Source organism: Penicillium vulpinum, assembly GCF_028829585.1.
Source record: "Penicillium vulpinum strain IBT 29486 chromosome Unknown utg000001l_segment0_segment0, whole genome shotgun sequence".
Lineage (NCBI taxonomy): Eukaryota > Fungi > Ascomycota > Eurotiomycetes > Eurotiales > Aspergillaceae > Penicillium > Penicillium vulpinum.
The window spans coordinates 5,866,404-5,893,073 of NW_026643241.1; the positions used below are offsets into that span (position 1 = coordinate 5,866,404).

General features: G+C 48.6%; 11 protein-coding genes across 11 annotated transcripts; 7 read left to right on the forward strand and 4 right to left on the reverse strand.

Annotated features, from left to right (window-relative positions):
* Positions 1–1,229: 1,229 nt before the first annotated feature.
* Positions 1,230–3,051, forward strand: N7479_002101 (vacuolar protein sorting-associated protein 26; the record flags this gene model as incomplete). Its single annotated transcript, XM_057249798.1, has 5 exons — positions 1,230–1,605; positions 1,691–2,163; positions 2,242–2,266; positions 2,378–2,494; positions 2,825–3,051. Coding segments are annotated over 5 exons (1,218 nt in total), but the record flags the coding sequence as incomplete, so codon positions are not given.
* Positions 3,052–3,441: 390 nt separating this feature from the next.
* Positions 3,442–8,788, reverse strand: N7479_002102 (uncharacterized protein; the record flags this gene model as incomplete). The annotated part of the gene is made up of 4 exons (XM_057249799.1): positions 3,442–8,300; positions 8,351–8,524; positions 8,580–8,646; positions 8,711–8,788. 4 exons carry the CDS (start codon positions 8,786–8,788, stop codon positions 3,442–3,444), a joined length of 5,178 nt encoding a protein of 1,725 aa, XP_057114231.1.
* Positions 8,789–9,183: 395 nt separating this feature from the next.
* On the forward strand, positions 9,184–9,845 carry N7479_002103 (E2 ubiquitin-conjugating protein MMS2; the record flags this gene model as incomplete). The annotated part of the gene is made up of 5 exons (XM_057249800.1): positions 9,184–9,256; positions 9,328–9,407; positions 9,468–9,593; positions 9,650–9,729; positions 9,785–9,845. 5 exons carry the CDS (start codon positions 9,184–9,186, stop codon positions 9,843–9,845), a joined length of 420 nt encoding a protein of 139 aa, XP_057114232.1.
* A 1,059-nt stretch (positions 9,846–10,904) lies between these two features.
* Positions 10,905–11,865, forward strand: N7479_002104 (LYR motif-containing protein; the record flags this gene model as incomplete). The annotated part of the gene is made up of 2 exons (XM_057249801.1): positions 10,905–11,171; positions 11,236–11,865. 2 exons carry the CDS (start codon positions 10,905–10,907, stop codon positions 11,863–11,865), a joined length of 897 nt encoding a protein of 298 aa, XP_057114233.1.
* A 546-nt stretch (positions 11,866–12,411) lies between these two features.
* N7479_002105 (RWD domain-containing protein) lies at positions 12,412–13,178 on the reverse strand (the record flags this gene model as incomplete). Its single annotated transcript, XM_057249802.1, has 2 exons — positions 12,412–13,034; positions 13,112–13,178. The coding sequence occupies 2 exons, from the start codon at positions 13,176–13,178 to the stop codon at positions 12,412–12,414; spliced, it is 690 nt and encodes a 229-aa protein (XP_057114234.1).
* A 1,092-nt stretch (positions 13,179–14,270) lies between these two features.
* Positions 14,271–15,514, forward strand: N7479_002106 (ACL4 family protein; the record flags this gene model as incomplete). The annotated part of the gene is made up of 2 exons (XM_057249803.1): positions 14,271–14,827; positions 14,884–15,514. 2 exons carry the CDS (start codon positions 14,271–14,273, stop codon positions 15,512–15,514), a joined length of 1,188 nt encoding a protein of 395 aa, XP_057114235.1.
* A 288-nt stretch (positions 15,515–15,802) lies between these two features.
* N7479_002107 (putative histone deacetylase SIR2) lies at positions 15,803–17,534 on the forward strand (the record flags this gene model as incomplete). Its single annotated transcript, XM_057249804.1, has 5 exons — positions 15,803–16,037; positions 16,135–16,445; positions 16,512–17,063; positions 17,120–17,299; positions 17,352–17,534. The coding sequence occupies 5 exons, from the start codon at positions 15,803–15,805 to the stop codon at positions 17,532–17,534; spliced, it is 1,461 nt and encodes a 486-aa protein (XP_057114236.1).
* Positions 17,535–18,022: 488 nt separating this feature from the next.
* Positions 18,023–19,698, forward strand: N7479_002108 (tRNA (guanine-N2-)-methyltransferase; the record flags this gene model as incomplete). Its single annotated transcript, XM_057249805.1, has 5 exons — positions 18,023–18,136; positions 18,271–19,133; positions 19,191–19,396; positions 19,463–19,587; positions 19,642–19,698. The coding sequence occupies 5 exons, from the start codon at positions 18,023–18,025 to the stop codon at positions 19,696–19,698; spliced, it is 1,365 nt and encodes a 454-aa protein (XP_057114237.1).
* A 151-nt stretch (positions 19,699–19,849) lies between these two features.
* On the reverse strand, positions 19,850–20,784 carry N7479_002109 (HIT family protein; the record flags this gene model as incomplete). Its single annotated transcript, XM_057249806.1, has 3 exons — positions 19,850–20,106; positions 20,352–20,445; positions 20,530–20,784. 3 exons carry the CDS (start codon positions 20,782–20,784, stop codon positions 19,850–19,852), a joined length of 606 nt encoding a protein of 201 aa, XP_057114238.1.
* Positions 20,785–21,783: 999 nt separating this feature from the next.
* N7479_002110 (B-type cyclin nimE) lies at positions 21,784–23,441 on the reverse strand (the record flags this gene model as incomplete). Its single annotated transcript, XM_057249807.1, has 4 exons — positions 21,784–21,875; positions 21,934–22,072; positions 22,126–23,307; positions 23,433–23,441. The coding sequence occupies 4 exons, from the start codon at positions 23,439–23,441 to the stop codon at positions 21,784–21,786; spliced, it is 1,422 nt and encodes a 473-aa protein (XP_057114239.1).
* Positions 23,442–24,522: 1,081 nt separating this feature from the next.
* N7479_002111 (mitochondrial 54S ribosomal protein uL2m) lies at positions 24,523–25,811 on the forward strand (the record flags this gene model as incomplete). The annotated part of the gene is made up of 2 exons (XM_057249808.1): positions 24,523–25,641; positions 25,710–25,811. The coding sequence occupies 2 exons, from the start codon at positions 24,523–24,525 to the stop codon at positions 25,809–25,811; spliced, it is 1,221 nt and encodes a 406-aa protein (XP_057114240.1).
* Positions 25,812–26,670: the final 859 nt, after the last annotated feature.

Genomic DNA, 26,670 nt, shown 5'->3' on the forward strand with positions numbered 1-26,670 from the left:
CACGGGTGTTGTTCTATAACAGAGAGAGTCTATAAAAATTTATCCTCAGAAATAAAAGCGAGCCTACTCTTTTTAAGTACTTATACTGTAGGTGGGTCGGGTAAAATAGAAAGCAGAAGCCGAGTGGGGGAGGAGACGACATTCGTACGGTTATTGGTTCTTTTTATCATGTTAGTTAGGCTAGTTGAATATCTTGGGACTATAACCCCAGGTGAATGTCCAGGTTCAGGGATATAAGTTTCAGTAGAACTATTCTCTATACTTTTGATATATCAACTCTCAATCGACTACATCTAAAATACCATATATCTCTATGATGTCACGGTATTTTATACACTTAACTCACCCCCACGCTAGACAGACACCGCCAGTTTGGAAACTTGGTCACCTGGGCATTTTCCTCTAACTTTTTGAGTTGTTTCAATTGAATCGAACTAATATAACTGCGTCATTTCTTTTTTTTTAAATTATCTCTGATTGTCCCGTGACACTCCGGGTAAGTCAACACGGCCCACACACTCTGGAACATTCGTAGATCCACCCGGCTCTTGAAAGATCGTACGGGAGTACACGGATTGCCGATACTCAATCCCCTGGAAGAAGGGAGGCGAACGTTCCGGAGAATAGAGTCTCATCCGATAGGACATAACGAACACGAAGACACGAGCAAGGAATATGCATGGTGATTCCCTCGCACCGTCACACCGACTATACCCAGGTGTGCCTGGTAAGCATGAGACCATTGATTTTCCCCCCGGTCAGAATCCGGGGAAGATGGGAACTTCCCGCGGGGTAAACGAGTCAGATCCCTGCTTGGACTAGATGTGGTTTTCTGTGGATTCCGTCCATGGTCAGGAGGGAAGCTGACTGTGACGGGAAGCGGATTCCGACATATCCGATATCTCGTGCTTATCCGGTGTAGTCCAGAGGGTGTGTTGGGTTCTGATCCGTATGGCTGATTTGTATTTAGACGTCTGGAAGACAGCGAAGAGAGCGAACACAGGGCTTTAGGTCCAATCGGTGCGAAATCTTGAGTAGGTTCTCTTTCAGTGGATCTGACATGTCGGAAGAGCCCACGGAGTCCAAAATTCAGCGGATAGTTGTAGATCAGTGATATTATTACCTTGTTCTAGAACCAACACCGGCGGAGATTAAGTGGAGCTAAATATGAAGAGAGTATCAAATATCATATATGGGGATTTACTAAGGTCTTATACTACAATCAGCAGTTTCATACGAAAACATATCAAATATCAGCTCATGGGGGCGGGGCGGGGAGGCGGTATTACATAAGCCATCTCCAGGCCACCGCGACAGCTCCAGATCATCAAAGCTCCGACTTATTGGTTCGGGCCTCGATAGCTGCAGCCTCAATTACCTCCGCTATGGCTTCACTTTTCTTCTCCACACCGGTGGACATTGATGTGGTTCTCGAAGACCTCGATGAGCGCCAGACCGTCGATGTCAAGCTCGACAAGGGCCGTCGCGAGCGGGTCCCTCTGTACATGGATGGCGAGTCCGTCAAGGGTGCCGTGACCGTCAGACCGAAGGACGGCAAGCGACTAGAACACACGGGAATCAAGGTGCAATTTATTGGCACAATTGGTGCGTCGGATCTTCTATCTAGCCTTCCCTAGCTAGGTTCGCCATCGCAGACTGGCCACTGACACCTTACCATTTCGGAGTACAGAGATGTTCTACGACCGAGGCAACCATTATGAATTTCTTTCCCTAGTCCAGGAGCTTGCCGCGCCCGGCGAACTGCTTCACCCGCAGACCTTCCCCTTCAATTTCAAGAATGTCGAAAAGCAATACGAGTCTTACAATGGCATCAACGTCAAGCTGCGCTACTTCGTTCGGGTGACCGTCTCGCGGCGCATGGCGGATGTCATTCGGGAAAAGGACTTGTGGGTGTACTCGTACCGCATGCCACCTGAGAATAACAGCCCTATCAAGATGGATGTCGGTATCGAGGATTGCTTGCATATCGAATTCGAATACTCCAAATCCAAGTATCACCTCAAGGATGTGATTGTTGGCCGTATCTATTTCTTGCTCGTCCGGCTCAAGATCAAGCATATGGAATTGTCTATCATTCGGCGGGAGACAACGGGATCCCCGCCAAACCAATATAACGAGAGTGAGACTTTGGTGCGCTTTGAGGTATGTGGTTTATTGAACACACGTGGTGTGGTATTGGGGTATGAAATGCAGACCATATGAATGCTAACTTGCGTGCAGATTATGGATGGTTCGCCATCGAGAGGTTAGTGAACACCTTGAATACTATGGACCAGGCCATCACCCCGGGGCCTCCATGATTCTCGCGAGGATTGGCAAGCTTGGGGTTATCTTGAGCATAGCTGACTTTCCATAGGTGAAACGATTCCAATCCGTTTGTTCCTTGGTGGATTTGACTTGACGCCGACATTCCGCGACGTTAACAAGAAGTACTCGACAAGGTACTATCTCAGTCTCGTACTGATTGACGAAGGTACGCTCTAATTACCCCATCCTTTCTCCGTTCTCCGATCTTGGCAACCATCCAGTCCGTGACGCATCCCAGAATGCGGGGTGCAGAGACGGGCAATATGCAATAGCCGCCGGCAATTGAAATTACCAAAGGCAACCATCCCAGTCGGCCCGGGTGGCATCATTTCTTTGCCGATTTGCCTCCGAGCCACCCCCAAAACCCGACACCCCACGCTAAACCACTCTTGGAACTGGCAACTCCACCGATATACTTTACCATACACTCTGCCCATTTCTGATACCTCATTGGTTTACAATCTCAATGTCTCAAAACTAATCCAATAAACAACAGATGCCCGCCGCTACTTCAAACAATCTGAAATTGCGCTCTACCGACAAGCTCCCGAGATCGCCCCGAACGCCCAGATCGCACAGCAGCAGCAGATCCAGCAGCAGATGCTCCTTGAGCAACAGCGCCAGCAGCCCGCTCTTCCACCAGGCTCTGCTACCGCTGGACCCGGCAGAGAAGCCGCGCCACTTCGGCAGGAGCCTCAGCCTGTTCCCGCACCCGCAGCATAGACTATCTTATTCTATCCTTATTATCGTCTTTCTTACAGCCCCTTAGTACCTGCGGATCTGTTATTCTATACCCGCTTCCTTTCTCCAATCTCGATTTCCCTTACCGCTCTACTACTCTCTATCCATTTTGTGTCCGTTGATCCTGTCTCACGGCTATGTCACGATATCACTCTGTAGTATACTTTACTCTGCCTACATTCGTGCCAAGCCTCATTTCAAATCGAACCTGATCTTAGATTCATTGTAAATTGTCTCCCTTTCCGATATCTTCATGCTGGGGAATATTGAGTCTGGAATATAAAGTAAAAACAATGCATTCATCGCCATAGTACATAATACACACACAACCGGGTCACACTTTATATACGACCAAGCTCTATCTACATAGCTCTAATACTCAAACCGACCAATCTCCTGCAACACCTTCCCCAGCGCCTGGAGAATCTGCCCATCATCCCGCTCTTTACCAGCGACCTGCACAGCGCGCACAACCAACGGATAGATCCACTCAAGATGTTTCCGATAGTGGTGCTCTTCCACGTCCCTGGCCTCAACAACTGAGACGGTCTTTAGCGAAGGCGGATCCGGGATAGCTGATGGCTCACTCTTCAGCTCGACCATGCAGACGAGCAGATGGAGCAGGGCTTTGCGGGCAGGTGTGGGCTGGGGCATCAAGCCGCGCAGCGGCTGGTCTGCGATATAAGACTTGAGCGAGACCGCACAACGCAAGAGGAGGTAGGGTGAGATCGAGCGGGCGAGCAGAGTCTGCGGGGACAGGGCGTCGGTTTTTGTTTCGGCCTTGGCTTGCGAGTGTGCAGCGAGCTCAAAGAGCGTGTCTATGAGGACATAGGCTATTCCCGGACGCAGGGTTGGTGGCGGGTCGAAAGTACGGCCGGGGCGGACGGTGTAGAAGTCCTGTAGTGGTGCGTCTTCGAGGCCGGTGGTGGGTAGGTCGAAGCGGAGGGGAGCGTAGATGAAGGAGGAGTGGAAGAGAGCGCGGGCGAAGTCGCTGCGGACGGCGTCTGGGATCACCGCTGCTCCGAGGGATGGGAGGATGAGAGTCTTCAGGCGGGTGAAGGCTTTGATGTCGAATGCTTCGTCTGCAGTGATTCGGACATTGGGGAGTTGTTGGGTTTGGAAGCCACGGGCGGAAACAATTCCATTTGTGATGTCGACGATGCGTTGCCAGAACTGGGATGTTTCGGACTCGTTTGCCTTCGTGTATTGCTTTTCTACGTAGGGAACTGCGACTTGGAGAATGTTCAGGGATACTGTTGTGGCTTTTTGCCATAAGAATGGCTCGCGGTCCTTCCCTTGCCATGTATACTTTTGCGCAACTAGAGCACCGAGGTGTTCGAGAGCATTTGCAAGAGCGCCATTCGTGAAGACGTCTTGCTTGATGCCGAATTCGGCAATGTACCAGCTGACAAGATCAATGGCATGTTTCGAGAAGGCCACGAACGCCGGTCTTCGAGTGTCGCCGCCGGGGCTCCATTTTGATAGTGCTGAATCGGTTAGTTCAGCAAGGCACAAGATAATATCCGGTTGGGAGTCCTCTTTCTCCAGGCAGAGCGTTTTGATACAATCAATGACGAGGGCTTGCAGGGCTGAGGGTCGGTCGATATCTGGAGAGTAGCGCGGGGAGACCGAGTTCCACACAAGCAAACCGAGGTGATGAAGGACCTTTTCAATGTGCTTTGTGCTCAGCTGATCTTTGTAAAGGCGATAGACCTGTTGGAATGTATGTAGATAGGCCAAAGCAGCATCCTGGTTAGGTTGATCCAAGTCAAGCATCTTATCATCACCAGCAGGGTGTCCGTTTGCCCAAAGAAGCCACGCACACTCAAGAGCATCGTTGCTAAGTTCATCTCCATTTTGTACCCGGAGGAGAATTGCTGAGAGGCTAGAAAATGTTGCTTCACTGAAATCCAAAATATGCAAGTCAATCAGACTTTGCAAGTACTTCAAAAGTCGCTTCCAGGATTGATCGAACTTCTCGTCGCGCACAAGAGCCTCAAAGAAATTCGTCACCAGATCCGATAAACCCTTGATCATCACCACTGTCGTATCCACCCACGCCTTGAAATCATCAGATTTTGCATTACTCCGATTGTTCTTGGCTTGGAGCAGAGGGGTCTCAATTCCCTCAGACATCTTAAAGAGGACCATGTTTAGGCACAGACGCCACGCTTTGGGGGAGAGCTGCTGCCCGTAGGCGTCGAAAATTCGCAGAAGCGTATGGACTGCGCTATTTCGAATCTCGGGTCGACTGTCTGTCGAGATATCAACGATGCGAAGTAACAGCAGCAGCCACAATGAGTTCCGAGACACAGAAGGGTCTTCGTCATGAGCCAATTTAGCTAGCTCTTCTTCACTGACGGATGCATCAACATGGCCGACTGAGATCTGCTCAATCTGGCCCTGGAGAAAGTCGGAAACGTTCCAGAAAAACGAGGTGGTGGTAAGGGAGATGTTGAAATCTTGGGTTTGCGACGTAAAGCTAGAGAAGGCATTCACCAAGCTCAAGAGACAAGGCGCTGGTAGCAGAGAAAGGAAGTCGGATGCGACAAGATGCAAAGACTTATAAGCAGCACGTACCAGACGAGGACCTGCTGGAAGAGCCGAGGATCTGCGCTCTGTCAGGGTGGAAGACTGATCGCCAGTTCCAGGATCCGGGATAGATTGGAAAACACCAGATATCAAGTCAAATATGAGGTGCCACCCGTCCACGAACGTTTCTGCATACTGTTCGAGAATGTCCCTCAAAACCTCCAAGCTTTGTTCGTGAATTTCAATCACGGTTATCGGTAGCGACTTGGTGGTATGCATGTCTGATGCATAGAGCGAGGCGACCTGGGCTTTCAATGTTCGCAGATTCCTTGTCTGCAATTGATTGTAGACTTTCTCATCGTCTTCGTCTCTTCGTTTCATCGTTGAGAATACGAGTGAATTCAAAATTGCGCTTGCCTGCAGGCGAAGATTAGGACTGATGATAGTATTTGCGGAAGCCGATATGAGACTTTGCGTCAGTAGCTCCCATGCTTTGCTGTCATCTTCTTCAAGCGAAGACAGTCTCTCAAGGTTTGCTTTGGCTAGTTCGTTTCCTTTTTCCAGTACAAATTTGAGTTCATCGTCTTGCATCCTTGATTTTCCGACAGTACTTGATACGCGCCGGGAACCTTGGTGTAAGCGTCCACTTTCTTGGGAGGATTGCAGCATCCGAGGAATTTCTGATACTTCCTGGGCATCACCCTGGCTGCGACGCTGCTCCGTAAATGTTGACAGATTCAACAAGGCAAACAATATTTCCTCAAAGGATGCACTTGGGAAATCGCTGGTGCTTTCGAGCATTTTGCTAGAAGCTGCCTGGACCGCAATAACCTCAGTTCCGAGATTAGCAGTTGGAACATCATTTCCTGGGGTGACTGGAGCCTCCCCGGTCCCACCAGCTGACTTGACCATCGCGCTTGAGGACATGCCAATCATCAGCCCAGTATATTGAAGTGTTTCAAAGATAATGGACCAGGCCGGCTGATCCAATGTCGGCCCCAAAGCAATTCCGAGGTTGAGCAAAGCCCGCATACAAAGTAGATTTCTTGTGCTTAAAGACACGGGAGATCCTTCCCCCGCAGCTGTTCCTGCAGAATCCATTGATAAAGAACCAGAAAGTGACAGATCCGCGCTTCTTCGTTTCTTTTGGATTGTGTCACTTTGCTGGGAGCTAGTGGCAGACATATTGTGCGACTTGACACCTCCCGCGCTCGTAGGTGTCGCAGCCTTTCCAAGAGTTGTTAAGAAAGCATCTCGGGGAACAGCCAATCTCAGAAGACCCGCCACATGAGCTAACTTTTGGAACGCTCGAACGAGATTGTGGTAATATTCGTCATCTAAAGATGCACGTAAAAAGGTGGAACAAGCCGCCAGGACAGCAGGCCAACAGTTCTCTATTATCCCCGCACAGGTCTTGATGGCGGAGTACTGTATATGAGACTGCAGGTCTAGAGGATTGATTGGAACATGTGATTTTTTTGATGACGGGTTAGACTGCGCTCGAATAGGTTCTGCTGTGAAATCTTGAGAAGATCTGGCAGAGTCAGGTCCCTGAGCGGGGCTCATAAGTCGATTCTTGCGTCTTTGCTTTAGATCTGGGACCGTCAATGGTAGAATAAATTTCGCGAGTCCTTCAGCAAAGCTGCTGATACAATTCAGAACAAGGCTATAAATGTAAGTGTCCGGCGGTGCGGGTGGATCTGTCTTGTCGAGGAGATCGATGTATGGCGTACGAACAACACTCCACTGAGTGCTGATTCCAGGCACCTTAGTTTCACTTGGAGGAACAGTTGACCCAATAACACCAGCAACGCCGCCAGTCTCAAGAGTTATTTGATCCTCTGTGGTGGATCTTGCGTGCTCCCCGCGTGAAGGTACTGTTGATTGATTGCTGACGCCGATCAACGAAGGCTTCTCTGAAGCTAGACGAACAAGCGCAGCCATGTGGTCGCGAAGGATGTTCTTTCTACCTTCCTCGCCGTCATACAAAGTGTAGATCAGCCGCACAGCACCCGGCTCCGAGTATAGTCCTCGGAAGACTTCCATGCAGAGTAGTCGCTTCCAAGGTGCTGTCCCATCCGGTTCAACAAGATGGGTGATCAGACTCAATGCCATTTCGCATTCTGCAGTCAAGAGAGACATATAACGCTTCAAAAGAATGAGAAGAATTCGAGCAACTCGAACAGTATGAGCGAATGAATACCTCTCAGATAGACAACGGACAGCTAGTGGTAATAACCGAACACGCAGCACTTGCGAAAGTTCGGGATGTCCCACAAAAAGACGGCCGCTGTTCAGGAGAATACTCTCGATAAGTTCGAGCACAAAAGTCGCGGATAGGGTTCGTGTTCGCAGAAATTGCAGTGGCTCACCATCGATCAGACGACAGAGATCATCCAATACACGTAGTGCATCGTAGGCAAAGTAGCCGATGTCGAGCGACTGACCATCAATTTTGATCGTTGTAGTAATCTTAACATCGTTTGGAAGATTGTCTTCACTTGAAACTCTTTCAAAGGTCGATACCACTAGCTGCTGGAGAGTAGCTGCGGCAGTACTGGAGACTGCAATCGTTTTGCTTGCCTGTAACGTGGCGCATATTTCCAACGTGTTCGCAAGGAGCTCCCCGCTTAATTCATTGGAATAAAATTGCAAAAGTGAAGGCAGAGATTGTAAAATCTTCAGCTGGATATCAAGGCCTATAAATCGTTAGCGGAATTTAAAAGGTTTAGTTTGTTTGGTCATTTACTCAAGCTCGTTGTCTCCTTCAAGCCCCCGAGGACATCTTTCAAACGACTGGAAGGTAGCGACCGAGATGCAATTAGTCTCTGTAAGCAGATCACACCAATACCAGCAAGCTTCGCATGCCGAGTATGGCATGCAATGATGAATGGCTCGACGAAATTCGGTTTACGAACAAGGTCTAATGGCAGTTTAGCGGCTGGAGACTGATAAAAGGTTGCCATAAAACAGCTTACCTGCTGCTATCTGAGCCTCTGAGGTTGAGGGTAGTGCTTTAAGCTCATTCAACGATTGTTCGGCAGCCTATCGATTGCTCGTTAGCGTGCCATGGATGGCCAATGATGATGCCTAGAGAGTGATAACCAACATTTCGCAAATCGGAGTTTTTCCTTCGAGACTCATGGATCAAATTGGCGATCTCCGTCTGCAAGAATTGGGAGGACATTTCTGATATTGCTTTGTTGTATCAGAGCATGGCCAGCACTGGCTAAGGCCCGAGGTCCCGATGTCAACGGTACAGGGATCTCTCGGTCGCAGATGAATAGATCAGTTCCCACACCAGAGAAGTTGCAAAATTATAGCTTTGATATGAGGTTCATGTGAGCAGCAAAACAAACAATGGCTGCGATTCTCCTATTACAACGATTCCACGATGGGATCAACAAGGCGTGGCATCTCCAACAGGCGCCAAGCTATATATCGATAAGCCATATCGCACGTGATTATGCTCCAACTTGACCGCCTAGCGCATTGCCCCTCTTGTCGCAACATCCCTCTTTAGTATCTGTTCATACTTGTCGTGACATTTCCAGCCTCTGAAACCACTACTCGGTGCTCAACATGGCTGCTAAAGTTCCAAGAAACTTTCGACTCCTGGAGGAGCTCGAAAAGGGCGAGAAGGGTCTGAGTGCAGGTACGGTTGACTCCTACGATCTCCGACAATCTCCGATCTCATATCACTGACGTATCTTTCTTATTCTTTAGATGCTTGCTCATACGGACTTGCTGATGGAGAGGATATGATGATGAGCAACTGGAATGGAACCATTCTTGGTCCGCCTCACGTTAGTTTCTGGCTCTACTCCACGCCACCATGAAACAACCGCTAATCTGCCATCTTTCAGAGCGTTCATGAAAACCGGATATATAGTGTGAACATTCACTGCGGACCTGACTACCCTGATAACCCGCCTACCATTCAATTCGTCTCACGAGTCAACATTCCTTGCGTTGACCCCAGCTCTGGGAAGGTATGTCGAGAGTGGGTACCAAAATACAAAGCCATTACTGAGTGATTATACTACAGGTCGACCCGTCAAAGCTTCCGACCCTTGCGCAGTGGAAACGAGACAACACCATGGAGACAGTTTTGATTGAGCTGAGAAGGTGAGCACAAATAATTGCACAAGATCAATGGTCGATGTTGACACAATTTGTCTAGGTACATGGCCTTGCCGCAGCATAAGAAGCTGCCGCAGCCCCCAGAGGGCTCGACTTTCTAGTCCAACATGTGACCCACTCAGTGCAGGCGGACCTTGGAGTATCAGGGTCGGTCTCATTTAAATTTTATGGCTTCTTCTCTTTTTTTATGACCCTAGAGCGTGTACAGTCTCTGCATGAAAGTACGGCAGGGGCTCTTTTGGGCCCCAACTTTCAATTTTCATCCCTCGATAGGTGTTCATCTCTAAAGTGTTTTGTTTCGTGGGACTGGGCATTGCGGCAGGCGCCTGTTTACCAATAACAAAAACAAATGATATTCTCTTATCGAATGACCGAATTTCCATGTACAAATTTTCACTGTCTGCCATGAAGCAAACCGAGGGTGGTGGGATAGTAGAACAAACGTAGGGATAGGGAAAGAGATCAAGGGGACCAGCTTTTAGGAAAGAGGTTAGAGAGAAGTCAAGTCCACCGAGGGCATTAGGAAAAAGTCAGGTTAAGGCCATCCAAGAGCCCATGAAGCAAGCAGGGAAACAGCGCAACATATCGTGGCGTAGACAGTTGCACACTGAGGCAACATGTCAACGTTACAACAAGAGGGAACATAGAATCCGTATCAAGTGCAAAATATATCTACGCGACGTTTCTTCTCCAAGGGCCCGAACAAGCCGAACTGTTGATGAAAAAAGAGTTCGCGTCGATCGGGGGTAGTGTGAGCCCAATGACACTGTGCAACAAGGCATGCGCAAGCACAGGGGCCAAGTCACGGGGTCCAAAAATAGGAATAATCAAAGTGTTTCCTGGACGGAAACTTTCAGAGATTAAACTGAAAAGAACAGATACTACACTTGATCTAAGCCAATAGGCAAAGAGAGCTGAAGAAGAAAGAAAAGAGGAGGAAATCTGGGGGCCGTGGGGGATATATATAAGTGTTTTCTGTCACGTGCCTAAGGGCAAACGTATGCATTAACCAGATTGGACTAGCCCATCATTTACAGTAGGCGGTAAACCGGCGGTGCCTACCCCTACACATACAACATAGTAGAAACGAGATAAGATGGGTATATGGTACATAGTTTGGCTTTGGGTTCACCATTGATATAACCATTCAACACGGCGGAATGCATAAAGTACTGGTGCCCAAGTATTCTGGAGCTCATCGTTTTGCTTGTAAGAGATTACTCTCTACGTTTCCAGCCCTTCCAGCTGACAATCTGCCTCCAATAGGTTTAGCACTTTATCGAGCACTTCTCCGACAATGCCGTCCTTCAACAAAAGACACTCCGTGGCTGGGTGAGACTAAATCCCTTGTTCAACAAAATTTCCGAAAATATAAAAAACTACAAAGCCCATCACAAACAGTAAATGCCTTGAAGGCAGGCTATGAGGTATGCGCATCGAATCTTCGTCAAGGCTGAGAGCTTATGTTGATATTTTATTGCCATATGACAGGCTCTAGATCTCCTCTCTTTGTCCCACACCAATCAACATGATGCACACCGGATTAGAACTCTCGTAGCTCAAGCTAGGGCACAGAAAGATAAATATGCTGCGATGCAAAGGAAAATTCGGCCAATAGCGCCGCCTGCCAAACCCCTTACGCCCAAGAAAGCCCGAAAAGAAAACTCAATTCGCTTACAGGAGGAAACAACTCAGCGACATCCCAATGCCACCTCAGTCCTCAACCGACCCCGGCCGTTAGGTGACAAGAAGCGCAATGTCCCTGTACTTGTCAATGCACGCGGACTTCCGTTCTTGCGCTATAAAAAGCCGCAGCCGAGAAATGTCAGCGGTGTGATACGAAAAAAACTTGGGTGTCGTTGGGACTGGATTGAACGTCGAGACAGGCTGAAAATAGAGCTACTTTTCGCCAAGGACGAAGAAGAATGGGATCACATCACCAAGACCAAGGAGCCGTCCACTTGGTCCGAGCATCCTGCAAATGCTATTGCCGATGTTAATGCAAAAATTGGACACTTCGACATGCGTGCTAAAGAGCTGGCGGATAACATGTGGAAGATCATTCTAGCTGAAAGGGCTTTGGCGGAAGAAGAAGCTAGCCAAAAGCAGCCAAAGCAATGAAACCGAGTGATACACCTTGCCGCGAATTTCTCGTTGGCATTCAATCCCCTCGCTCTTCAAACAGACGGATGTTGGTCAAGCCATATGGCCGTTATAGCCTAGCTTCATATCCGGCCACATCAGAGCCACATACGTATATGGCCCTACCATGGCCAATGTCGCCCGAGATTAGAAGACAAAGGTCAGTTGCTGGAAGCATCTAAAAGGCATGGTAAATTATCTATGCCAACTTGGGCAGGTATGTCCTTTCTTGATCATATCCGATCCATGGGCACTATGGACGGCTAGCATTTCGAAGTCACTCGGCCCCGGCAAACACCTCAACGCGAGACAACGGGTCTCTTTTGGGCCCTTTTTATCCACTGATTGAGCATTATCTTTCCCTGTACAATAACCTAAGTCCATAGTGGACTTTCAAACCTGTATACTACCCCACCTACCCTTGACACAAGTTCACTGACTGCTCAGTACAATCACACCAATTCAACGTTATAATACATAATTCCATGAAGTAATGGCAGGTCATTAGCATTTCTATGTATCAGTTCATGCAGCCACTTTGAGCTTTTCAATAGGTGGCAAGGCATCATCGTCTTCCTCATCATAATCGCCCTTGGCCAAGCCTCTCTCCCACAATTGTCGCCCTGTGAGCTTTTTCTCCTCTTTCGTGGTCTTCTTTTTCTTGTCCTCCAATTCCTTTTCTTCGCGTACCCGAAGCTCCTCTTCCTCCTGCTCCTTTTTAAACTTGGCGCTCCACTCCAAAAATGATTGGACAGTGACTGGCGTGCCATGGAATTTTCTATTCTCCTCCTCCTCTCTCTTCGCAGCGACTTGGTCCTTCTCAGCTTGAATGGCGTCTGCTCGCTCGATCATAAGCTGCTCTGCGCTTTCCTTGAGTGCACTGACCAATGTGAATATCATCGGCATACCCAGGTTCTCTTCAATAGTGGGTTGAAGAGACTCCATCAGTAGATCGCGGTCTTCCTGGATATCTAGCCGATCATGCTTCGAAGCATTGGGTGGAGAGGAAATGCTGAGATTTGGGCCAACATCGGGGTAGTCTTCCGGGTAGGAGACTTCCAGGCATATCACAGGTTGTTCTGTTTCATCGCCTTCATATTCGAGGGCATCGAGGGTTATGGATACTCGGTACGAGGTTTCGGATATGTCTAGATACCAGGTCTTGCTGTGAGCAAGGGAAAAAAACGGGAGTTTGAGCCACCTAGAGGCCTTATCTGTTACCTACCGGTAATTTCGTCAGGGAAGATTGAATCGAGCACTTCACGCTCCTCAATCTGGTCTTCGCGACCCATAGCTATTGATCCGCCCGCGGATTGGAGGGGTAACGATTTGAGCGCCGGAGTGCAGGTTCTTCAGGAAACACCGCTTGGAGGGACGGGTATAGTTCTGGCGGGACAGACTAAAAGACTGTCTAAACAAGATTTTGAGATATCGCAATATTAACCAACTCAGAAAAAAGAGCGGAGCGCAAACCAAGTCGACGCAACAAACGTCGGGGCCAAGCCCGGTCACGTGGATCTATCAATTCTCCCGCTTCCTCTCTAACTTCCAACTGTGACCTCGAGCACACCCTAACTCGCTCACTAATATTCAAACGGGAAGAAAACCCAAGCTAGCTACATATATAAGAGGAATCATGTGGCACGTAAGTAACATAATTATTAAAATGTGTACAGATGAGTGGGGGATTGGAAATTGCAGCGAGCGAGCGGTACATCGTCGCATAAGGCAGGAAAGTGACCATCAGGGCTAGAGCTTCCGCTTGGAAAGATCTGCTCGACCCTTAGGATTGTCAGGGAAAATAGCTAGGCCCCAGGCCTCCCCCCCCAGATCTCACACACAGATACGTCTTTCACTTTCTCGACCTCATCGCCATCATCAAAACATATGATATGCTCGCCTGGTGAGGGAAAGAACCCGGTTTCAGTCATATTAGCTATGATGTGGGATTAAGAAGGCGGGCTGGAATGATAGTGATGGAATTGCACAACCATTGGAGACTCTGAACTTTGTACTCCGTATAGAGCATAGGAATAGTCAGCCACATACAGCCTTGTCATATCTTTATGGCAGTCTCTTGATATATAATTTGAATTTCTTCTCGGAAATACTTTTAGAATGTAGAAAAACTCATATTATAAACTGTACTGCAGGCAGAATCTGAATCTGAACTACACTTCCAATGGAGACCCGCTTCTAGCCCTGGAGGAGACTAAAAGCAACGCGGTCCCACATGCAAACCCGTCAAACACTCCAAAATTTTGGCTGCGGAGCTTCACTTTTTTTACTTCTCCCTGGTACTCAGGTTACAATTGTCAATCATTCTGCTTAATATTATAGTCGACGGCATCACGGTTTTTTACTGAATTTTGCTGCATCCTGCCATGGGAAAGCCCAGACCGCAAAAGAAAAAGTCATCCAAGCCCCGCGAAAAGTCCGTCCTCGGCCCTGGTGGCTCGATCTCGAAAGGGAAAATGACTCAAGATCCCTCGACGTTACTCGACCAAGCCACAATCCTCCTACAAACTGGTCGAGCCGATGAGGCACTCGCGGTTGCACAACAGGCTCTAGATTTGACTGCTGAAAACACTATTGCACAGCTCCCCGCCATCAACCTGCTCGGAGAAATCAATGTTGAACTAGGCGACATCGATACCGCTAGAAACTGCTTCCTTCAGGCTGTCCAACTCGATCAAAATGGCTCTGTGCCGGAATCCCAGGGTGGAGGAGCTGAGAAGTTCCTATGGCTTGCACAATTGAGTGAGCAAGGTGGAAAGGACAGCGTCCTGTGGTTCGAGATGGGTGTGGCGTCCCTCAGACAGATTATTCAGTCACTTGAGGGGAAAACATCACCAGAGCAGATCGCCGATATTGAACAGAAGAAAGCCAAGCTGTCTAACGCACTCTGCGCCGTCGCTGAAACCTACATGACTGATCTTTCGTGAGTTTCTCTATATTCTAGATTTTATGCGGACCAACGCTAACATATCCGCTCAGCTGGGAAGAGGATGCCGAAGCTCGGTGTGAAGCACTTATTACGGAGGCCCTCCTTGTCACACCCGAAGCACCAGAGGTACTACAGACCCTCGCCTCCATCCGGATTTCACAACTGCGCACCGAAGATGCTCAAGCCGCGCTCACCCGCAGTATGAGTTTCTGGAAGGACCTGGCCCCAGAAGATCTTAAAATTCCCGATTTTGCGGTGCGCATCAGTCTTGCGCGACTCCTGATGGAAGTGAACATGGAGCTCGAGGCTCTGGAAGTCCTCGAACGCTTGATTCTAGAGGATGATCAAAGTGTAGAGGCCTGGTATCTCGGAGGCTGGTGTCTCTTCCTGCTGGCAGAAAAGCGACAGGCACCTAAGGATGCGACCGCTGATGAGCTCGCCGAGTCCCCGCGACATGCATCACTAGAGGCTAGTCGCGAATGGCTCAAACAAAGCTTAAAGCTCTACAATATCCTTCAGTACGAGGATGACCGACTCCGCGATCATGCCTTGGAGCTTGTACAGGAAATGAACAAAGAAATTGGAGAAGATGATGAGAGTGAAGCTGAAGGAGAGGGAGAAGGCGAGGATTCGGATGCGGAGATTGAAGGTGACTCCGACGATGAGATGGCAGATTCATAGATACCAAAAGTGACGACCACATGAGATGATGTACATGTTCATTGATTTGTTTGATACCACTAGAAGTAGTTTCTTTCACCTTCCCCCTCCCCCCACTATCTCTTCTTTTCATCATTGACCCCCTGAACCACAAACCAAAACTTCTTTGATATCGCCACTGCCAATTCATTCATCGGTTCCGGATTAAGTTGCCTCCGGTGAGGCAGATGCCCGAATTTTTACCAGAGCAGACTTCAAGCGCGAGCGAAAGAGTTTATCTCCGTGGCTGGCATCTCAAACTCCTGCAAAATGGATTTGGTACCAGCCCCAAAGGGAGAGGCTTCGTTAAAGACCTCCGTAGTCGAAGTGGAGGCTGTGGATATGGAGGAACAGTACACCATGGAGGACGACGCGCCGGACCTCGCACTTGAGATCTCGTCGGATTTAGAGACGGACAGTGATGATTCCGATGGATGGGATAGTCTTTCTAACTGCGATGAGGCGATCCAGTTCCTACGCGATGACCAGATCCGCGACGGGCTCGGTATGTAACTATATCCACCCTCACCTTTTACCCCGGACACCCCCGCTCTCGGAGGTCAGAACGAACATTGGCTAATGTGCGCGCTTTTCCGTCGCAGTTCCCGGTGCCTGTACTCTAGAAGAGGCGACTGCATATCGACAGCGTCTACATGCGATTGGTAAGGCAGCGTTCGTGGAAGAGACCATCCTCCGCGAAACCGTTACGGCTAAAAAGCTGTGCACGGCATTTGGAATCGCGCCCCCAGCATTCCTCGATGGGGCGCCAGATGAGTCTTATCATTCTCTTCTGGCCATCGCGATCTCGCGCGAGTTCTCCCGGAGGCCTAAGCTTCCCCAGTACAACACCATCGACGATGCTGTTCGGCTCCTTCGCGAGTCTCGGAACATCATAGTTCTGACAGGTGCAGGTGTATGTTCATATTAAACTGTATCCTAAACATCCCTAGTCCCTAATTGCTAACCGGTAATTCATCAGATCTCGACAAGCCTGGGTATCCCCGATTTCCGTTCTAAAGATACTGGTCTCTACTCAAAACTGGCGCATCTGGGCCTGAGCGATCCACAGGAAGTCTTTGATATCCATGTCTTCAGGGAGGATCCGAGCGTTTTTTTCTCTATTGCCAAGGATATTCTCCCGACGGAAAAGAAATGGTCGCCCACCCATGGGTTCATTCGGCTTCTACAAGACAAGGGGAAGCTGTTGACCAACTACACGCAGAATATCGATAACATCGAAGCAAATGCAGGTGTACTCCCGGAAAAAATTGTGCAATGCCATGGATCCTTTGCGACGGCCACCTGCGTGAAGTGTAGGTTCCATGTCCCTGGCGACGCGATCTTCGATGAAATCAGGGCAGGGAAAATCCCCCACTGCACCGCATGTAAGGAGAAAATCGCAGAAGAAGAACTAAAGCCGCAAGGTCTTAAGCGCAAACGAAGTTCCAATGGTCAACAGAAAGACCGCAAGGTCTCCGATGATAGTTCAGATGAGGACGACTATGAAATCCCGACTCCTGGAGTGATGAAGGTTAGTGATCGTTCGGTGCCTTGCCTACTTTCTTCCATACTAAAAAAACAATGCAGCCTGATATCACGTTCTTTGGGGAAGATTTGCCCGATGAATTTGGCGAACGTCTACTTCACCAAGATCGGGAACAAGCAGACCTAGTCATTGTGATCGGAACCTCGTTGAAGGTAGCCCCTGTAGCTGAGGTACCAGGGATCCTCCCTCGCCACGTCCCGCAGATCTACATATCGCGCACTGTAAGTCAAGCTAAAAACATTGGCACTGTATCATACTGACGATGACGTGTAGCCGGTATCCCATACCGAGTTCGATATTGATCTCCTGGGTGACTGTGATGTGGTGGTATCAGAACTTTCTCGTCGGGCTGGTTGGGATCTGAAACATCATATGATACCAGCCGATGAGAAGGTTGATATTACCTCTGTGGAGGGATATGAATCACGACATGTTTTCAAGGTAGTCGGTGCATAGGGGCGGAGTTTTGGGCATGTCTTGCTTCTGTCTTAAGGGAGGGCGTATCTTCGGGTTTCTGTTCATAGTCTAGGTAGTCTTGGCCTGATGATTTCTTATGCGATTATATCATTCATACCTGGGTAGATCTAGTTCAATCGTTTCGTTCTGCAAATCTTTGCTCAAATCTTCTCTTGATGCCGTACACTTATGTTCTTCAATTCTATAGCTTATTATAATTAAATGATTTTAATCAGATTCCAAGGTTTTAGGGCTTATTTTGTGCTAAATTGGAAAATAAATTCGGATTTTATATATTTTTAGTGATATCAATCTAGAAGTCCTACTTGGTTGAACGATGTAGTATATTTCTGAAGACCCGAGAAAAAAAAAAAAAAAAACTCAACCCGCAACAACCCCCCGCCTTGAAAGCAGCGACGAATTGCTAAACTTCCACTGCCATAAGAGAAACTCTTAAAAAATAAGAATAGACAGATATCCCTCTCATCATGGATTATCTGGTTCGGTTCGCCCAACTCCATGAGACCTTCCGACGGCCGGAACTCCAAGCCTGTGCCACACTCGCAGGAGTTGACCTTGAAATTATCACCTACTGTGAATATGTATGATCCCCTTTTCATCCATTAGGAGGCGCCATGATCATTCCCGGATCATTGATCCACAATGATGACACTCTTTCTCTCTGTATCCTTGCACGATCGTCCTCAACTTGCAGAAACTTGACTGACATACCTAGTCACCATATTGTGTCATAAGACTACCAGACGAAGCTGCAGCACGGGCAGTTGCCAAGCGCAGTATCCTGGTCAAGGATATCTTCGAGCTATGGGGCGAAGGCACCAATTATGAAGAGTTACATGCGGATGTCTGTCGACGAACCCAGCATCGCTGGAACGACTACAATGCTGTCACATGGAAATTCACGATTGACTACTTTGCAGGAACGCGCACCAAAGTTGAGAAAGGAGAGATCATGCGATCATTCCAATATATGGGGTTCAAAGGCCCGATCCGGCTAACAAACCCCGATGAAGAGTTTTTCGTGATGGAAGAATATATCGATGACGTTGAAGTCTCTGCACTGGGCGTTACGCGAACAAAAGAGCCGCGGAAGATTTACCTCAGTCGCAAGATTGCCGACAGCTCTCGCGAGAATGTGGTCAAATACGATCTCAAGAAGCGTCGTTATATTAGCACGACTTCTATGGATGCGGAGTTGAGTCTCATTACGGCAAACATGGCTCTTGCAGCACCTGGAAAACTGTTCTTCGATCCGTTTGTTGGAACTGGAAGTTTCATAGTTGCCGCTTCGCATTTTGGAGCTCTGACCCTGGGCGCAGACATTGATGGCCGCAGTTTCCGTGGCAAAGAGGGTGGAAAACTGGGAATACTCGAGAATTTCGAGCAATATGGGCTCAAGAGTAAATTTATGGATACGCTCACTTCTGATCTTACCAACACGCCACTGCGGAGAACTGCTGTTCTTGATGGTATTGTCTGCGATCCGCCATACGGTGTGCGTGAAGGGCTTCGGGTTCTAGGAAATCGCCGGGGAAAGCCCGCAGTGAATGTGATCATTGATGGCATTCCTGCTTATCTGTATGTTTTATTTTGCTCCCACCCCCGCCGACCTATAATACTGACTTTGACCTATAGCCGACCTGGTTTTGTTCCTCCCAAAAAGCCTTATGGCTTCGAGGCTTTGCAGAACGACGTTCTCAATTTTGCAGTTCACTCCTTGGTTCCCAATGGCCGTTTGTCAATGTGGATGCCCACAACAAACGACGAGAAAATCGAGTTCCCTGTTCCCATGCATCAGAATCTTGAGATTGTCAGCATCTCTACTCAGTCCTTCAACACCTGTAAGTGACAAGCGGTGTCATATAACTGTGATATTGAAAAGGATTGGCTGATTTTGTGTGTTATAGGGTCTCGCCGACTTATAACCTACCGCCGTCTGCCCGAGGGACAATTGTCGGATATCACACTAGCCCGGAAAAAGATTGACGACCAGGGTACTACTGCAGATGATCTTAATGCATTCCGGCGAGTGGTACGTATTATCTGTGGGCTGGTGGCTCAATAATTGGCTAACTCGTTGAACCAGCATATGCTCAGAGGCCACGGCACTAGGGCTGAGAAGGACCAAAAAGAGACAGAATAAGAACCTCGACATAGCAAATCAGATCAGATAGAAAGCTATCTAGCCTACCCTTCAGCTCGGAGGCTTGCAAAACTGCGTAACAGAAATACCTATGTACAGCGAATCACCCGAAGATAAGACCAATGGTCAGATGCAATAACAGAAGAGACTATCACAGCTTTCCTCGCTGGCTTCCTTCTGAAACCAAGTCCGCAGCCAAGTCCACACCCTCGTCCCTATGAATTCGTTTGACTTCCTCGGCCAACTCAAGTCTCAACTCCCGAGCCAAGGCCTCAGCCTCATCATCGTCGAGCTCCTCTCTCTGCCCACGGCCAAACATAGCAAAGCTTGTTCTTTGGTTGGCTCCATGAGCAGGGCGGGGGATGATGTGGAAATGGACGTGGGGTACTACCTGTGCTGCTCTTTCGCCTGTCGCTCAGTTAGATAGATGTTTGTTTTTCTTCTTCTATAGACATGTAATAACAAGATGATTTATGGAAATTGATGCCGTTTGGTTTAGTGACAAATGAAATAAAATATCGGTCAGAGGGGTTTAACCTCCTTGGATGCCAATATTGGTATGTATAACCGCATAGATAGAAAGTCGAAACACTCCGGATTGAAATTCATTAAGGATCAAGGGGGAAATGGAGAAAAACAAAGACAGGACATACCGTTGTTCTGCACAACATTCCAATGTCTATCGGGATCATCGCCAAACACAGTCTTCGTTACAACTCTGGAGAGAATGGGCAGCCATTTCCCCATCTATGTATCAAATCAGAGACAAGGATCAGCAAAAAAGCATTTTTGGAACATTTGTAGATCAACTGATGGAAAATAACTACATACCTCCTGTCCCGCTTGGACGCCCATGTCTCCCAGCAACCTGTAATGGTTTCTTGGTGCTACAAGGACATGACCGCGGGTAAGCGGCATAATGTCCAAGAAGGCAAGAACATGCTCGGTGGAGAGGATGACGTGGGACATAGGACCTGAATCCGGAGCGGTTGAAGCTGGATTGGACCCAGGGTCATTGAAGGGGGTTGGGGGACATGATGAGGCAATGCTGCAGAATGGGCATGGCGGGGGTGCAGTAGAATCCATGACGGGATAGAGTAAGGTATATAGTCCGAGTATGTTTTAAACCTGGTTCAGTATCAGTTCCAAAAGATGGATGCAACTAGTAAATAAAACGAGGGTTGATCCGAAGGTGATTCAGCGGCTCACCGGGACTGACCTTGGAACCACCTTGGACCAACCTCGGCTATGCATGAGCTTAATTGGACGCATCTACAACCAACCCCAGGTATACCCAAAAAGAATCAAAGAAGAAATGGTTTCAATAAGCACGCCATACACACGGATCCAGTGTTAGAAATCCAACTATTTTGAACAAAACAAAAGCGGTCCAACTTGTCACTGATTACCTCCTCAACCGTCCATCTATCTGATATCAATCTGGCTTGCCTGGAAGACTCAGATCCAGTAACCAATTGAATCTTCCAGCTGATGAATTGAGAAACACCTGAGAAACAAAACAAAGAAAAAGAAAAAAACCATAGCCACCTTGGCCCCACAAAAGATTTCCAATCCGCAATGCCACGCAAACGTGCAAGCCTTCGGAACTTGCATGATAAACAAAAAGAAAAGTGACCCAAGAGGATAACACTGCACCGTGCGACCTAAAAGGCGAACCAGGATGAAACAAGGTAAAATTGTGATTTGAAGGAAGAGAAGAATATATCTCGACGCCTGCAACACGATCGATGAGAATGTAAAAGATATCAAGGCAGGCGGGAGACAGATGCTCATGCACGGAAAACAAGCAAGCCGAGGTTGAAGATGTAGGGGTAAAAGAAGAAAACAATAGCACACAGGGCCGAGCGCCTAACACCCCATCACAGAAGACAAATGCGGAAAGCGCAGGAATTCAATCAAGTCGTCGTAAGAATATGCAAAAAGGTAGTGAATACCAGCACAATGAAATGCCAAGATATGTAGGAATTCTATTTCCCTGATCAAGTCGTCGCAAGGGCCTTAGGGAGTCATGAAAGGCATCGACGTTGGCGAGACAGGGGTAGCATGACATCGTAAATAGTACAATTACTGTTCATCCTTGGCGTAACTGCTCTGTTCGGAGCTGTCGACATACAGGTGGTGATACTTCTTGGCCCATTGGCGAGTCAAGATAGAAGCTGGAAGACTTGTTAGTACGTCATCCTGGGAGACAAGAGAATTATCAATGACGCTTACCCTTCAGGAATTTCTTGCTGGCATATTTCTTAAAGAAGGCTTCATGAGAGACAGGGCGGTGGAGATAGTCAACCATCAACTGGAAGACAGGCTCGATCTCCTCTTCAGTATATCCAGAGTAGTGAGCGAGAGTCGCATCCTATGATAAGTTAGTTGAGATGCGTGGAACAAGCGAAACGCAATATAACATACCCACGGTCCACGCTCGAGAATGAGACGTGCAAGGTACATGGCTGCGGCAGAGATGTGACTTTGGGGGAAGCCCATGAAACGGTGATCAAGGAGACTGATCTCCATCAAGTACTTGCCCAGAGTGCGGGTTTGGATATCATAGTTATCGGCCTTGGAGATGCGTCGCAGGAAGTTCATGGGGTTGGGGAAGCTCATGTTGTACTCGAGGGTTGCGAGGACGTGACGTTCGGCATCGAGAATCTCCTTGTCAGAGAAGGTCTCATCGGCGACATGGCTGAAGTTGGCGACGTGAGGGGAGAGCACCTCCTCATACTTGGATGCAATGAACATGGCGGTAACACCAACAAGCTGAAGACGATCAAGGGCGACAACTTCAGCTGACAGGAAGCGATCGATAATGTTGACAGCAAGGAACAGGGTCTCAGGGAGGAGACGGAAACGGGTATGCACTTCGATAAGCCAGTCGACGAGGATCCCACGCATCTTCCATTCCAGGTCGGGCTGGTGGTCGATGTAATCAGGGTTAGGCAGAGTAACAATCTCAAGGTCCTTGAGATACTCGAAGATTTCAACGACATATTCGGCGGCCATTAATGGGTCATCCAAGTCCTCAGTGTCCAGATCCTGCACAGCGTGATTTAGAGCATCCTTCACGCTAATCTCTGGCTGTTTCACTGCTGGCTCCTCCACTATCCCAGTAGCTGGGGATTTTCGCCCAAGCTCAGGCTTCTTGCGGGGAGGCTCCCCTGTCTGGATGGATGTATCTTTAAGCGACGGACGCTTGTGGGCGTTGGGAGCAGGTTTCTTGTTCGAGTCGCGGGGTTGGAGGGCAGACCGTGTTGCAGTTCGTGAGGAGTTGGTGCGGCTGAGCTTCTGAACACCTCCGGTCTGGACAGTTGCCTTGGAGGTCAAACCAGCCTTGACAGCGGCCGGTTTCTTTCCAGCTTTCATCTCAACACCTTCCGTCTTGTTGACATTGCTGACATCACCGAGGGCAGCACGGGGACGTTGGGTTCCATTAGCCGTGGCGGTTGATGTGGTTCGCTTGGTCTGCAGGGTTTTCTTGGCTCCAGCGGCAGAGACATCGGTATTGAGGGCGGCTGTCTTGGCCCGCGTCACACGCGCTGACGGAGCGTTCTCATCGTTCTCGTTCATCGTGCCTCTGGTACGAAGGCTGCGGGCCTGTAGTGGAGTCAGTGATTAGTCCACTAAGATCATAGGATATATCTAGATCTCGAGGCTATGGATCTGATATCCCGTGACAAGATATCAAACGCGTGTTTTTGGCACAGTGAAGTATTGCTCACCTGAGGCATTGTGAAGAAAATAAAAGGGAAGCGACGCGTAGGAAGGAAAGAAAGGGGACAGGAATATAATGATTCTTGTCCTGCACAGGAAATCAGGTCAGCATTCCATGCGAGATTACCTCGGTGGGGACCCCCCTACCAGAGGGTTGAGGACAAGGCGCACGTACCACGCGTGAAAATGCTGTTATTCTGCAGAGACTACAGTGCCAGTAGGCAGGTGTAGCTTTCAGACAGTTGGAGATGATATGAGTCGATGTTTACGGTTCAAAGAAGACTATGTTGATGTGTATCAAGACCGCGCAGAACCCTGATTCCGAAGATCAAATGGCGCGCGAATCGGGTGGAAAAGATGTCAAATGATACAGAAATGATCTGGGGACACTGTACAACAGGAATCCGCACGCGATAATTTGTTAGTTGGGGAGTGGGGGGGGAGTTGGAAGGGCAGCTTTAACTGGAATGATGAGGGAAAAGGAAGAGAGCTTGAGGGTAAAAGGCGATGTTTGGCCCTAGTATTGTGCTTAGCGTGGAAAACAAGTAGCCCCACTCAGCCAGTCGCGTGGATCACTCAATTGACGTTCGAGCCCTTTTTTGGTAAAATTATTAAAATGATGAATTGAGCTGAGCAATGAAGAACAGAATAGAATAAGAAAAAGATGTGTTAGGATAGGTTCAGAAAAGTAGATCCAGCAATGAAGGGAGATACGCGTTAATAAGGCAATGGGTAAATAAACTGGTTGCTCCGACAACAGTGACGTTTCGTTTCGTACAAGGTATCGAATGTTGTAACAAAGAAATCACGTGTACCAGATCTGACATAAGGCAGTCGAATTGAGATTCCTGTGATCGTATATCTGCCACATTTGATAGGTTGTGGCGGTGGAAGAGGCGGTGCAGGAGGAAGGTCACGTGGACAGCGAACTTTTTGTTTCTGTGGAGAGTCAGGTGCGTATCTACAAAGCAGAGGAGAGGAGCTGCTGAATCTTCGTTGCTCCGCTCCATTGACAATTTGGCTTTCATCAATCGCTATTTTGTTCAATTGATCCCTTGGAAAACTCCGCCTTCCCCTCCCTCCCTTCCTTTGGCAGCAATGCTCCAACCCCGAATTGCCCTACGGGGCATTCGGCTACCCTTTAGGTGTCTACCCTCTCTGCCTTTGCCAGGTCGTGGTTATTCGACAATTGTGAATGAGATTGAGAAGAACAAGCCCAAGCCTATCGAAACACCAGTGAATACCTTTATCGATCCGAACGTCTCATTCGCTCCTCCCCCGAGCCGTGATGCTTCTGGCATTCAGCTGCGTACCTACACTCCGCGCACCCCCGGTGTGAGACATCTGCGGCGTCCTGTGAACGACCATCTGTGGAAAGGCCGTCCAGTGCACAAATTAACGTTCCCCAAACGTGGTCACGCCAAGGGTGGTCGAAACAACTCTGGCCGAGTCACTGTCCGCCATCATGGAGGTGGTGCCAAGCGTCGAATTCGGACAATCGATTTTCTGCGCATGGATCCGGGGCCGCACACAGTGGAGCGTATCGAGTATGATCCCGGGCGCACTGCACACATCGCTTTGACTGCTAGTAAGGAGACCGGCAAGTTGAGCTACATTCTCGCAGCGGATGGGATGCGCGCCGGCGACGTGGTCCAGAGTTATATGTCTGGAATTCCTGAAGATCTGTGGAAGAGTATGGGCAGCACTGTCGATCCTGGTGTGCTCGCAGCCAGAACCGCTTGGAGAGGAAACTGTCTGCCGTTACACATGGTTCCGGTGGGAACTTTGGTCTTCAACGTGGGGTTGCGACCCGGTAAGGGTGGTCAGCTGTGTCGCAGTGCTGGAACATATGCTACGGTTGTGGCAAAGGGAAGCGATTCGCGCCAGCAAACGATTCAAGATGAACAGCCCGAGGCCGAAAAGAAGCCCTTGTCGCAGCGTGAGCAGCAGAAGCAGGAGCGTCTGGCCCAGCACATTACTGTCCGTCTCTCAAGTGGTGAGGTTCGGCTCATTCACAAGGACTGCTGTGCTACCGTTGGTATTACCAGCAACCCGAACTACCAATACACCCAGCTCGGAAAGGCTGGCCGCTCACGTTGGCTCAACATTCGTCCGACGGTGCGTGGTTTGGCCATGAACGCCATGGACCATCCTCACGGTGGTGGACGAGGTAAATCTAAGGGTAACGTTGACCCGAAGAGTCCTTGGGGTATTCCGGTATGTATATCCTTTTATTTTGCACCTTTTGAACTTCCATGGAACTGATTCTTCGTTTTCACTCCCAGACCAAATCCGGCTACAAGACCCGCCCGAAGTGGAAGATCAACAAGGCTGTTGTTCATTCTAGACCTCGAAACCAAGGAAAGCGCCGTCGTGGATACAACTAGAGATGATGCTGTTTTGCCCAAGTGGGTATTTCAGCTCTGCTTTGTCTCTGAACCATTTGTGTTTCCTCACCCTATACCTCATCCCTACCGCGCAGAGGATGACTGTACGATATCTTTTCCTGTTTGTTGACACACTAAATGTCTCGTCGTTTCTTCTACTCCGCACTATTTCCTGGGGATTTTTGTTTTACGCATCTGCCATCTGACTGAAACTCGGGCAATGGGCACTGTACAGTACGATGGCTCGAGGCCATATACATTCAAAGCGAAAGAAAATAGATTTATAAACTTGTATCGACAGTAATGATTTTAACTCTTCGCACACGATAGATACACATAAAATCTTATATAATGTACTCTTTACGGAGTACTCTGATTGGCATCCCACATGCGATGATAGGTATGGTATGTATGTATTGTACCGAGTAGATCTGCGCCAAGCCTCCAGGCAACATTGCTGGTGCGTGGCCCTTCGCCCGAGCGCACCTGTCAACGCTCCTCCTGCAGGGGATCATAAAATGGAAATTCAGGACTTTCGTATAGTTATCAGTAGAATCCGATCGAAATGAAAAATAGGGGTTCTTTGATCTAACTCTTCATAAAGATAGGCCCCGTTAGGGTGGACACACTTAGCCTCTGCTGATACGAACTTCCACCGTCATCCATAGAACTTTACTTTTCACATCTCCCATCTCGGCGGCGAACACTTGGATGTTCCTGGCTTATTGACACCTCGGTTTATTCTACACGAGTCATTCTACCCAAAGGTTTTGTGCAGCCAAACCAGAGTTGTCCAAGATCATTCCATCCACTTGAATTACTCAGCCACTGCATCGTAACATCATCGTCTGCTCAAGCC